General features: G+C 42.9%; 1 protein-coding gene across 4 annotated transcripts in view; it reads left to right on the forward strand.

The window, feature by feature from the left end:
* Positions 1–13,883, forward strand: part of SEMA5A (semaphorin 5A) — a 439,431-nt gene that overhangs the window by 405,030 nt on the left and 20,518 nt on the right. For all 4 annotated transcript variants that reach the window (XM_037024956.2, XM_037024967.2, XM_073237934.1 and 1 more), the window contains 2 exons: positions 5,575–5,800; positions 8,958–9,176. In XM_037024956.2, coding sequence (XP_036880851.2) covers positions 5,575–5,800; positions 8,958–9,176 — 445 coding nt within the window. The remainder of the gene's footprint in view (positions 1–5,574; positions 5,801–8,957; positions 9,177–13,883) is intronic.

Genomic DNA, 13,883 nt, shown 5'->3' on the forward strand with positions numbered 1-13,883 from the left:
TGGCTAGGACATATGGTAAGTGTGTATTTAATTTTTTAGTGAAGTGTCAAGTTGTTTTCAAAGAGATTGTACCATTTTCCATTCCCACCAGCAAGGTCACTTTTTTTCTGAGTAACGTCCTGGTGCTCTGCAAGCTCACCAGCATTTGGCATTATCAGGCTTTGGGTTTGTTTGTTGGAATGTAGTCATTCTAATAAGTGTGTGGTAGTTTACTTTTACTTACGGTTTTAATTTACTTTTTTTCTAAGTAACGTTGTCAAGCATCTTTACGTGTGCTTTTTTGCCATGTGTAATCTTCTCTGGCAAAATGTCTATTCCTATCACTTGGCAATTTTCATATTAAGGTTTTTTTTACTGTTGAATTTTAATTTTTTAAAATTTATAATGGGTATGAGTCTTTTATGAGATTTCTGATTTGCAAATATTCTCTCCCCATTGGGGCTTTGCTTCCATTCTTTTAACAGTGTCTCTCAAAGAGCAGAAGTTACTGATTTTGATTAATTCAACCTTGCATTTTATTGCTTGTATGAATGATGTTTTTGGCATTTTATCTAGGAAATCTTTGCATTACCTAAGGGCACAGAGCTATCCATCTATCTTTCCTCCTATGGTTTTAGATTGGTCTTATATGATTTTAGATATTGGTTTTATGGTTTTAGTAGCTGGTCTATGATCCACTTAACATTTATTTTCATAGATGGACCAAGTTACTGATCAAAGTTCTTGTTTTTGAATGCAGATAGCCCATTACTCCAGCACCATTTGCTGTAAGGTCTCTCCTATCTCCACCAAATTGCCTTTGCCCCCTAATCAAAAATAAATAAACTGTCTACAAGTGTGCCTATTTCTGGACTTTCTACTCAATTCCTTTGCTCAGTCTTTCTATCTTAATGCTAACACCATAGTGTCTTGATTATTGTAGTTTTATAATGACTCTCGAAGTCAGGTTGTATAAATTCTCCAGCTTTGTTCTTTCTTTCCAAAATGCTTTTGGATATTCTGGGTGCATTTTATTTCCATGTGAATTTTAGAACCACCTTATCAGTTTTTACCAAAAAGAAAAGAGGCCTTCTGGAGTTGTAATTGAGATTGTATTGATTCTGTGCCTCATTTAGGGGATTCAGTTTCCTTTAGTGTGTAAGTCATGCATAGATTTTGTGAGATTTATTGCTAAGTATTTCATATTTTTGATGCTATTGTAAATGGCGTTCTTTTAATTTTTGAGTGCTCATTGCTACAGACAGGAACAAAATTAATATTTTATATTGATCTGTATTCTGCAACCTTGATAAATTCATGTTACTTCTGGTAGCTTTTTTGTAGAATCTATATAGCATTTTCTACATACACAATCATGTTGTTCATGAATAAAGAGATAATTACTTCTTCTTTTCCAGTATAATGACTTTTATTTCTATTTCTTTACAAGTTTCACTGGCTAGAACCTTCAGTGTAGTATTGAACAGAAGTGGTAGGATCAGAGATCCCTATCTGCTACCTTTTCGGACCTTAGGAGGAGAGCATGCCAGCTTGAGTCATGAGCTGAGATACTTTGTTGCTTGTATATTTTGAGTAGATGTCCTTCTGTTTAGGAAATTTATTTCTAATCCTTGTTGATAGAGAGTTTCTATGAGGAATGAATTTGGGATCTTAACAAATGATATTTTTATGTCTATTGAGGTATTACATATATATATGTGTGTGCATGTGTGTTTATTTTTTAGACTGTTTTTATGTTTAATTACAATGAATGAATTTCAAATGTTAATAACCTTGCAGCCCTGATATAATATCCACTTAATTATGAGATAATAACCTTTTTATGTAGTTTGGAATTCTGTTTATTAAATTCTTAATAAGAATTTTTATATCTAAGCTCATGGGGAATATTCACATGCAGTTTTCCTTCCTTCTATTGTCTTTATCTGGTTTTGTATCACATTAAAGTTGGCTCCATAGGATGACTTGAGATGTAATCTCTCCTTTTCATTTACCTGGAAATGTTGTATAGCTTATTTTATTTCTCCTTATCGTCCATGTATATTCAGTTTTTCTCTCCTAGAACATAGGGAATACAGTTATAATAGCTGTTCTCATATTCTTGAATACAAATTCTATCATCCATGTCATTTCTGTGCCTATTTCAATTGACTGATTTTTCTCCTTAAAATAGGTTGTATTTTTCAGCAGCTTCTTCACATATCTGGTAATTTTAAATTAGACACAAGACATTGTGACTTTTTCCCTTGCTGTGCACTGGACACTTCTGTGTCCCTAAAAATATGCTAGAGCTTTCCTTTGGAACATGGTCAATTTATGTGAAATCGGTTTGGAATGTAGTCAGTAGTATTGTAATAACTTTGTATGGTGCAGACAGTAAGTATACCTATCATGGTAGCATTTCATAATGTATATCATTGTCAGATCACTATGTTGTACACCTGGAACTAGTATAATATTGTATCTCAACTATGCTTCAACTTAAAAAAAAAGAAGTTTGGTCATTTCAGGTTTGGCTTTTAGGCTTTATTAGTTGAGACCAGAGCAGGGTTTGGGTGAATTTTTTCCGCACTGTGGAAGCAAGCCCTTTTTCGATCCTTTAGCCAAAGCTTGGTAAATTATGAGGTTTTTCTACCCTTGCTCTTAGGAGTGAGCACGCCTCCAGGACCTGCGTGAGTGATGTGCACAGTTCCCTCTGCTCTTCCCCTGCCTGTGTGTGATTTCCTCACCTACACTCACTGTGTGTACTCTGCCAAGTACTTGAGGGGGAACCTCTGCATAACACTGGAAGTTTTCTCTTTGTGCAGCTCTGTCCTTCTGAGAGCCCGATCCCCTTGGGCTTCCTGCATCCCCAGCTCTTTCCCCTCAGTCGCGGCTCTGTCCCTGGGGTCCCCCTGGCTCCACCAAAGCGAGGATGTCCCATGAAGGCTGTCAGCTGGGTCAGTTGTGGGCTCACTGTGGGCGTCCCATCACTTGGTGATCACTGTCCTTTGCTGATTGATGTCTCCTATCTTAAAAACTGTTGCTTCAGATATTTTTTTAGTTATTTTTGGTAAAAGGGTTAGCCCCATTTCTGTTACTCTGTCTTGGTCAGAGGTGGCCATATAATTTGGAATCCTGTCCTCTTACTTCTCTTCCTCGTTGGGTACAACTTCCATAATTTGATACTTTAAACAAATTATTATAATCAAACCCAAAAAACAGTGGAAAAGAGAAGTTCCAGGCATCATGGTAAACTTTATACAAGAAGATAACAAAATAAGAACACACTTTCTTATGAGAGGCTTAGGTCTAATGAGCCTGCATTAATTTTCATCTTGAGCTGTGCCACCTCTGGGGCACATGATCCCCTGCCCGCCAGGCATGTCACCAGCAGGCAGAGGCCAACACGGGCAGAGGCCAACAACTTTAAGATGTTATTTTCCACTTACATATTTCAAAAATGAAGCCTCACCTCCACAGAACGGTGAAATGCCTAGTGTAAGGAAGCTCAGAATCATTGGGAGTATCCCCCGTATTTCTTTATTAAGATGTGGGATCTTACTACCTTACAGGCAGTGTCCAACTTGTTAATACTTAAAGACGTGCACTTTTTTAAGCAGAGGTCAATAAATCACATATGTTTTGACTCTACTTCAGGAGTGCCTGGATGCTTGCCTGGCCAGGCTGGCACAGCAGAAGGAGGGGGAGGACAGAGGCATATGGCATTTTCAGTCTGGGAATGACAGGGCTGCGCACCGCAGGGCTGGAAGATCCCAGGCAAGGCTTTATTATGTCCCTGCCATGTGGCCTGCACTTCAAGAGAGGAAGAGACGGCTCAAGCATGCTCTGTCTGGTTTTCACACAATTGGGTTTAGGCAGTCACGGGGGCTATTTTTCATTTGGGAGGCAGCATCCAAGTGATATTGTAATAAAAGATTTATAGCAAAGGAAAATAAAGTCGTGCATCTTCCTGGATGTGTTGATGTGGAGATGAGGACCCATATGAGTGGGGGAGAGGGGGTTATTAAGTCACTGAAGCAGTAAAGCTCTCTTTACAGATTTTGTGTTAGAAGCCTATGATGTCACACATAAGAAGAACTCCTGGGTATTGTCTCTTGTAAAAAAAATTTTCAAAGATGGATTATGAGCAAAGAAAAATAGAATAATGAGAATAATAGTGAAATAAAGATTTTAATGGGCTTCTGGATAGAGCTGGCGGTATCAACATACGAGGCCATTTTCTCTCCTACTAGAAACTCAGTAATGCAATATCAGAGGAATATTTTTTCAAAGCATAAACCAGCATACTTCTTACTGTGTCTGAGTACCTGAGGAGGGGAGTGAATTAATGATGAGTTCCCAGAAAGAAACTAAACAACCACCCCTAACACAGGAGAGCCCTGACTTGGACTGTAAGGGAACCAGATAGGAAACAGAAATTGGTCGGTTTGCCACATCCCCCAGCTGCAGGTCTTGCTCACCTGGCGACCACCAGGTGATCTCACCAACAAGTACAGCTGTACTGAGAGGATGAGAAAGGGGAATGCTGCTCAATGTTGTAGACATGGGGGGCAGGGGGAGTAGAGAGCCAGATCCTCTTTTTCCATAGCACACAGTTAATGAATAACGTTCAGTACTGGAAAATCCTAGCTGTCAACTCTGCGGGAGAAACACCAGAATATTCAGCCATCTCTTTGTGGGTGGAAGGATGGAGCTGTTCTCTTTTTCATAATAAAGCTTACAGATCTATTGAGCTCTTATTTTACACGTATATTTTATACTGATAAGAATCATTTTAAAAGTGTGGTCATAGTTGCCTCTATAATGTGTTGTGGGTTTTCCCTCTAAAGTACCAAATCCTGTACACCTTCTGTTTGGCCCTGTTTAGAATTCTTGTCAAATAAACCTTTAAGGGATCTTAATAATTGTCCCAAATTCTACACCCACAACACACACCATGCTACATCTTCAGATCTGCTCTTTGCTCAGTTCCCAGGACCCTCCCACCTGTGCTGACAAGGGAGGAACTAGGTAGTGAGGGAAGGGAGGAGAAACCGAGAAATGCCATCATGGTATTAACCAGAGAAATCCTGTGGAAACTTCTTATAGACTAAAGGTTATTGCATATTGTGTTTTCACTTCCCTATTAGTCTAACACTTGGCACTGCCCCCAGAGCTTAAAATACTCTCTCATCTCAAACTGAACATTATGTGGCCAAAAAAAAGCTATGGTTCCATCACTTTAACTTTAATTAAACAATAGCCATACTTAATATTGAAATAGTATTGTTGGTTACCTATTAAATGAAAGGACAATGATTTTTAGGAGCTCAGCATTTTTATTCACGTACTAATATGTTTATTGTCTCATTCTCATGTGGCTGCAGGAGGAACTATATTTTTTTGGAGTTGACCTGAAGACTGAACATTCTTTAAATGCTGAATTTAATAAAAATATGTCTCTCACTTCGTAGAGTAGCTGGGGGTGTCAGGATATGAGTCTCTAGAAAGCCCTGCCTTTCGCTAAAGGACGGGAGTGCCAGTGCTGTGCACGCCACTCGAGAAGCACTGTTGATGCCTTCTCTCTCCCAGGAGTACCAGCCTTGTAACACCAGCCCGTGCCCCGAGCTGAAGAAGACCACACCCTGGACACCCTGGACGCCCGTCAACATCTCTGACAATGGTGGTCACTACGAGCAGCGATTTCGGTACACGTGCAAAGCCCGCCTGCCTGACCCGAATTTGCTGGAGGTGGGGAGACAGAGAATCGAAATGCGCTACTGCTCTAGTGACGGGACCAGTGGCTGCTCCACAGATGGTGAGTAGCGACTCCGGAGGGACGGACCCCTTCCACAGACAGCTGTCCATCTCATCCCTGAGGTCATGGAGGAGCGAGGGGGAGTTTTCCTTCTTGCTTATTTTGGCTTAGCAATCTTCAAAACAATGAACCCTCCACAGCAGAGCTGGCTTTATAGCAAATTGATGGGAAAATTACTACTATTTACTACAGAAATGTAGTCATATATTGGCATGGTCTTGTGAATTCACTCCTGAAAATAACACTATAATAGGTCCAGAAAAGTTTGCAGAAAATTCATTATTAGAAAATATATTGAGGAAGGCTCAGTGATCTTCCATAAATCTTCCAGCATGAATATGTAAGCAGGGAATAAACTTTTCCTTTAATCATCCCAGAACTGCACACAGACAACGGAAGTGAATCTCTTGTGTTTATATCTGTCAAAGGATCTTACTGCCAAAAAGTACAGCCTGTGAGGATCTTCTAAGAGTCTTTGAATTTCTCCGTCCTTATGATCCCTTCAGTGACATATTAACAATGTGAAGGAAGCTCTAAGGGAGACCAGAAAATCCACCCTCTGTCTGGAAGATTCTAGCTCCGCCACTGAATGGCCATCTCTCCTCGGGCAGTCCACCTGCTCTCCCTGGAGCTTAGCTGTCTAACTGCTGGAAAAGCGGTGAACCTGGTCATCACAAAGAGCCTCTTTCTGTTTCTTTCTTCATCTCTACTATCACTCTCATCTAATTTGATAAAATCTGTCCAGCTCTGAAAAGAAAATAAGTGCTCACAGATGGTTCTTGGAGCACGATTTGATGAGAACAGTGATAGTAATGTCCTACAACAGACCCCTCCAGTATTTCTCAGATCTTTTGTGTTTATGATTCTACTTTATTCTCCAACACTAGTGTGATCTAGAAAGCAGTCACCAGCAATGTCACTTTTAGAGGAATCTTAGACCCAGACTGGATGGCCTCAAACCACAGAGCTGGCGAGTCACCATGTTGCCAGCACAAGTAGGATAAACCTATCAGGTATGAAAAATCTCCTGCATTTCTGGAGGACAGCTCTTACATGGAGTGACCCTGTGAGGGGCATGAATGTTGCAGGCCTCCTCCTGGGAGCTACCAGCCTAGATGCTTGGAGGCCCTACAGGTGCCAAGGTCCACCCCTCATTGTACTGTTCTCACTGACATTAACTATCTCCTGACCTCAGACCATTCTGCTCACTATAGTTCAACTATAAAAACTTTTTGGTTGTTTCTTGAAGAAAAAAACAACTGTTTTAGTGAAGGGTTTTGCATGACTGTGTGAACAGTTTAAATTAAACAAGTAAATACCACCAACCTAGAAAATAGAGCAAAATGATATTCACTGTGATTAGTTCTATAAAATCCTGCTTTGATGAGAAGACAAGATACATGATAGAATACCGAGAGATAGGTAACAGAAGACCCATTTTAAAGATCTTGTATTCCACGAGAGATAATACTATGATCTCAAGTTAGGATTGGAATGTAAGATACAAAATACCTAGTTGCATATGAATTCCAGATAATTTTCAGAATTTTTTGAATATAAGTGTATCTCATGCAATATTTGTGACTTATTTATCCTAAAATACTATTTGCTGTCTATCTGAGATTCAAATTTAACTGGGCTTCCTACATTACGTTTGTTGAATCTGGCAAGTTGTCTCCAGTTCATTCACTTAATCCCTGATTTCAGGCCAGTCTGTGAGTGGTCTTCCTTCTTAAGGTAAAGGTCAAAGTAAAGAAGAGAGAAATGTTTCCCTATATATTATTATTATTCTGTTTTCTCCACACATATTTTTTAATCTCTTCATTATCAGATATATAGAAAACCAAAGCTAATAGATGTTTTAAATAAGAGTAATATAAACTAAGGACAAAATTTGATACTCATTTATATTCCCTCCAAAAGTCTACATGCACGTGGCCTTACAAGTCCTTCATCCTTCTTATGTTAATGGCTTCTAGTTCTAAGGACCATCCACATGTTTTGGTAGTGATATCTCAAAAATACAAAATTGGACTTTTTTGCCTGAGGCTTCACTGTGCAAAGCTCTTCCTATTGATTAATCACAAAGTGCTGGTTCATTGCAGAAAGACATCTCTAACCCATTTTCCCTGAAGAGCATCCTGCCTTAGTTTCCAAGCCACAGTTTGCAGGTAAACAGCAAAGGAGCTTAACAGTGGGTAGAGCTGTGGGCAGTTTGCCTTCTCACCCTTCCCCTGGATGTCATTGTGTATTTTGAGAGTTTTCCTGTTAAAACCTTTGTCTACTTTTGAGAAAACTACTGAATACTTTTAATATTGTGAGTGAGTCGGCATTTTCATCAAAATGAGCAGGAATTCTGACCATTGTTAATTCAATGATTTAACGTGCAAAGTGCTCAGAGTGGACTGACACACGGTAGATATTCAAAGCCTGCTTCCACCAGGGCAGCCCCCACCCCACTGACTGCAACTGGCTGCTGCTCCATTTGTTCCTAGGGAGACAGGTTTCGCTAGTAAGTGTGCTCTGAATGGCATGGGAGTGTTTACCACATGGCAGGCCAGTCAGGGATGTGCCAGTTCCTGGCCATGAGCTCCACCCCCTGCCTGGTTTGAGAGCAGATACATGGCATCTCCATAGCCTGTGAGTCAGAAGCAGTTAAGTCCACACCTTTCACCAGCCTTAATTCACTTTGAAAGCTTCAGGGTGAAGGAATAGGTTTTGAAAATATATGACTCATGCCTCCCTTTTTCCAGATAAATCTGCTCAGTGATGAGCACCGTCCCTTTGTGCACAAGAGCAGGCTGCTATAGAATTCCCAGGAGAAGTGAGAAAGTTGTGTTTTCTTCATAAGAAGTTTCTCAGAAAAACAAGTGACCTACAAACATAAGACCTTACTTGTACAAGGGCTTTGCCACATGCACACACTGAGATCTTACTTATACCTTTATTTAATAGCAGCTGCAGAGAAAGAAGCTGTGAGTTATGGGAGATTATCACTCACTTTTTTTTAGCTTCTGAAATGTAAAAAGCGTTCAAATGATTTTCAGAATGTAGGTACAGAAATAAAGCTGATAGCTGATACCGAATGAAAGTCAGCATGGACCATGGTTCCCTGAGAACGCCTGACAGAATCACACGTGGGCCATTTCCTTGGCAGGCCTTTCTGGGGATTTCCTGAGAGCTGGGAGGTACTCTGCCCACACCATCAACGGGGCTTGGTCAGCCTGGACATCGTGGTCACAGTGTAGCCGCGACTGCAGCAGGGGCATTCGGAACCGGAAGCGTGTTTGCAACAACCCTGAGCCCAAGTATGGGGGCCTGCCTTGCCTGGGACCGTCCCTGGAATACCAGGAATGCAACATTTTGCCCTGTCCAGGTGAGTGGATTGAGTAATCTGGGGAAGATCTGCAACCTCAAGGGCCTTGGAAGACCTTACTTGGGTAGGTCACTCAGCTCCTGTGGCTGAGATATGTGTCTGCACACACACATAAAAATCACAAATTGTATCTGCCAACTGCACTAGTATAAAGACAAATGTAACCTAAGCTGGATTATATTCATTTATCTCTTCTGATTTAAAACAAACTAAAACATTCCTGTGAGCCCCATAAGGACCGTGGTCCCTAGGCACTGTGACAGGTTGCCTCCCAGAGTCTGAAGGCCACAGCCCCCCAGGAACTAGGCTCTAATCATACCACAGATCTTCCTCCAGGTGACAGTTTTCAAGGGCAACCCTCCAGAGCCTGCCAAGCCACCCCACACATCCACAGTCAGCAGTGGTCCACTTCTGCCTGTGTTAAGGCCTCTGATCACACTCTTTTCTCCTGGGAACCACCAGAAGCTGTGCTGTCTGGGGCTTCCTCCTGACACCTGGTTTTTCATTGCACAGATTTCCTAAACAAGCACAAGGTTAATAAAATGAGTATAAAGAGCGGCCACACAGGGTGGTATCTGCTGACAGTGGCTCTAAAGCCTCCCCTGCTGTCTCCTTCAGTCCTTGAACCATCTCTGCATTCCCCTGCCACAGCATTGGGTGCAGCCCTGTCACCTTACCTGCCCCCGGTCAGAGGGTCTTTCACCCATGCCTCACGGCCACCCTGAGGGCTGGTCTCTAGCTATGCATGCTGTCTGTGAAATTGTCCTCATGGGTGCACCAGGACAGCAGGGTCTTCTGTGACATCCCACCCACAGCAGTGCCCTCAGCCCCAGCACAGCCAGGTGCACACTGACGTGGCGATCAGTACTTGGTGAAGGAGGAGAAAACAGGCAGCTGCCACTTGATCTTCATTCCTTCCTTCATTCAATGTTTCAGCAAATGTTCTTGGATAGCCCACTGTGTGCCACCCACAGGGCACACGTGGACACGGTATGTGTGGTCCTGGTCAGAAAGAACCCAGAGTTTAGTGAGGAGGTGTCCTGTGAGTAATGTCAACCCCGTGTGGTCACTGGCTGTTGCAAGGGTGACAAGATGTAGTGGCTTCACCAGCTGAGGACCCACAGAGCTGGAATCATGGCATTTACACCAAGCAGGCTGCCCCTGAGCTGAGTCTTGAGGGACAGACGAGACTTGGCCAAATGGACAAGCAGGGATGGGTTTGAATTAGGGGTTGTTGCAAACATTGTGTCCAGCATTTTTAAAGGCAAAGAAGCCTGCAACTACAGCATCTTTTTCAGTAGGTCCCAGCAACCTCTGAGTGTGTTAGGCGAGGAACTGCTTGTGGTAGGACTTAGCATTTGTTGGATAGATGGATGGATGGATGGATGGATGGATGGATGGATGGATGGATGGATGGATGGATGGACGGACGGACGGATGGACAGATGGGGGCTATGTGGGTGGGTGAACAGGTAGATGATAAATGGATGATGAATGGATGGGGCTCTGGGTGTGTGGATGGGTGGTAGGTGAACGGATGGTGGATGGATAGGTGAATAAACATGTGCATTAAACTGAAAATACATAGTTTCTGGCTTGGTAGCTGAGACCCCCATAATGTCCAAGCTCATGTAGCTATTTGCCTCCTCCAGTATGTCTTTGCCTTAATTTCTCCAGCCTCGGCAGAGTCTTCCCTCCAAACAGCCAGCCTTCCTGTCCAAGCAATGCCGAGGGGCTGGGAAAGGTCACAGAGCCAGTCCTTTCCCACAGCTCCAGCCCAGAGAGTGGAAGGATTCCTCCCTGAGGTCTGGGAGGGAGCCCATGGGGCCCCCTCATTAGATTAGGATCCTGAGCAGGGAGGGCAGCATGGGAATGGGAGGGTCCTTCCACCCACCCTCGCCTTCCCAGGCTCCAGCACGAGTCCTTGGAGCCGCTGGCAGAAGGCGCTGACTCCTCAGACACTTGGGTGCTACTCTGGTCCTTGAGCGTGAGGCTCATGCCCACCTCAGAGGCACCCATTAGCGGGAACTGGGGGCTGCTTTTATTTTGGTTGATTTGATGATCCAACCAGTGTCATGTATACATAACCTTAATGTCTTGAAATAGCTCTGTTCTCATTTTCTTTCTGAAAGCCAAGATTCCAGAGAAGTTGTGGAGTTATTCAGAGTGGCCCCGTCGCTTCCCACTTGGGAGTAGGTGCATTCAGGGAACTGAGCTGGGTGAACGCCTGTCCTCTTTCCCACCTCCTAAAACTGTCTTGAACTGGGAATACTGGGGGTAGTGGGTGCTGAGCTGTTCAGTCAGTTAGGGGGCTGTTTTAACCTCATTTAGGGGGTAAAACATTTTCCTTCCTATAGATTTCTCTTCTTTAGTCTCTTCTTTAGTTCATAATAAACAGTTACAATTGGGCATTGTATTTTATTTAAAAACAAGTTTCTTTATGAACCTGAATCTAAAGCTACATGAATGCAAAAATACATCATTAATTTAAGTTAATCAATGAAAAATTTGCTCCCCTGCTCACCCCATTGTGCACCAGAAGCTGCAGTGGGTTTCTAAAGCTGAGCCATTGTTGGAATGGTCCTTTTCAGCTTCTGTGGGTTCATCTGACCAGTATCCTCACCTATGTAATTTACCCCCAGCCTTGAGAAGTAGCTTGGTGTATCTCCTCCCCACCACCTTCTTTCCCTCAGTCCGTTTTGATACAGAGCTAAGAATCCCAGACCTTGGTTGACAAGACAACGGATGAGTGCTATTCTAATTCAAGTAAGATAAGAGCTATTTCTCTGCATTATGAAAACACAGTGTGAGAGAGAAGAACTGAGTGAAAACTTGATGGAGGGACAGACTGTTTGAATGAAAATGTTGAACTCTGGACAGGTGTGTCTGTTATCGCTCACGTCTGTTAGACACCTGTGGCACCGAGCACCCTCTGTGCCTCTCCAGCCATGACATCCTTGAGTCCACACTGCATTCTCTACATTGCCAGTGACATAAAAGGAGCGTGACACATTCGTTCTGTCCTGAAGGGCCACTGAGGCTGCCTGGGAAGGGGGTGGAAAGCGCGGTCAGTGCCCGAAACCTCAGAGGGGCTGCCAGCACAGCTGTCCTTCAGGGAAGGACACTGGAGAACCAACCTCAGCTATCAAATGCACCTGTGCAAAGGGATGGAAATTTAGGACTTCATCTCTCTGACAGCCCACGGGATGCCCGACACATAGACCGTAATTATTTAGTATTACTTTGCTCTTTAGAAAGCCCGTAATTGAGCATTTTGTTGCCATCCTGTGTTTTAGTGGATGGAGTACTCAGCTAGAACAAGAACCTTTTTATCCCCTTCTCTCTAGTTATTTAATCTATAAATTTCCCCTGACCAAAAGTAATTACCCACAATTAATTTTGTTGATCCCTTGAAAGAAATGTGGATCTGAGCTTTAGTTGTCTGATCTTCCTATGAGCCCCTCTCGTGGCCCTTAGGAGCTGCCCACATGACTTCAGTAACATGGCAAGAGTCATGTGAGACCCTAGACCATGAGCCCATTGTGGGCTCGGCCTGCCAGTGGCCTGTCCCCCTCCCAGCTTACTCCCCCCGTGACCTAACCTCTGTGTGTCAGTCCCACATTTCCAGAATACTCTCCATTAGGGTCATGGGGACAAGGGGCAAAGCTGAGTGAGTAGCAGAGAAGGAAGGTTGCAGCCACCACCTGGCTCGGTCCCCTGGTGGGGATACCTTGCATGGGGCTCACATTTGTCTAGTCCTTGACTTCAGTATAGTGTGCTAGACTATTTCTCTAAGTGTTATATTCTGTAATTCTATTTTAGAAATACTTTAGCTTTCCTAATATGAAATGTTATGACAAAATTCAATATCCTTTTTTGTCTAGTACAAACCACCACCCCCCTTGCTCCAGGGCAAACCTGTGGTGCAAGCCTCAAGCTGAGAGGACAGCAGGTAGCGTAGATGGGAACTGGTCTGTGGGCTCGAGCTGGTACAGAAGGATGAGTACCTGAGAGAGTGCAGGAGCTGCTGGGATTTTCCTTTGATTTCCCTTTGTATTAGAAGTGCTACTTCCTCAGTTCTTAATCTGTCCCTCAGAGCAAGGAAATTGAAATTGAAATTGGTAGAAGTAAGGTGTAAATTTGTGGTTTAAACTGGCAAGTGGGAATGTGTTAGCAACTGGGCTCTGTTACAAATGCCCCCTCAAACTGTTCACATTTAGGGCAAGAACCATATTTCTCTGTTAAGCAACAAACAATTCTGTGCCAGGGGAATTTATCATGATACCAGGACAACAGTGGTTATGTGTGTCGAGGGGGTGGGTGGATTTATTAGACTAGCTTAGACATTAATTGGTGTAGGTATCCATTAAAATGTGGATAGAAATAGAGACCGTTTGAAATACGCAAGGTAGGTTGTCTACATCAGCTTATCAGCTTCTTGGTGTGTGACTGTTAGATGCTACATGATTATAAAATGATTGTGATTGAGAACATTTAGTCTTCAGCTTATTTTTAAATTATTTTTTTATTGTAGTAAGAATATTTAACATGACACCCATCCTTTTAACAAATCTTTAATTGCATAATACTGTGAACCATAGACACAGCATTGTCCAGCAGATTGCTGGAAGTTACTCATCTTGCTTACCTTGAACAGCAGTTCCCCATTTCCCCCTCATCAGCTCTGGCTCCCGTGACTCTACTCTC

This window comes from Manis javanica, chromosome 1, assembly GCF_040802235.1.
Source record: "Manis javanica isolate MJ-LG chromosome 1, MJ_LKY, whole genome shotgun sequence".
Lineage (NCBI taxonomy): Eukaryota > Metazoa > Chordata > Mammalia > Pholidota > Manidae > Manis > Manis javanica.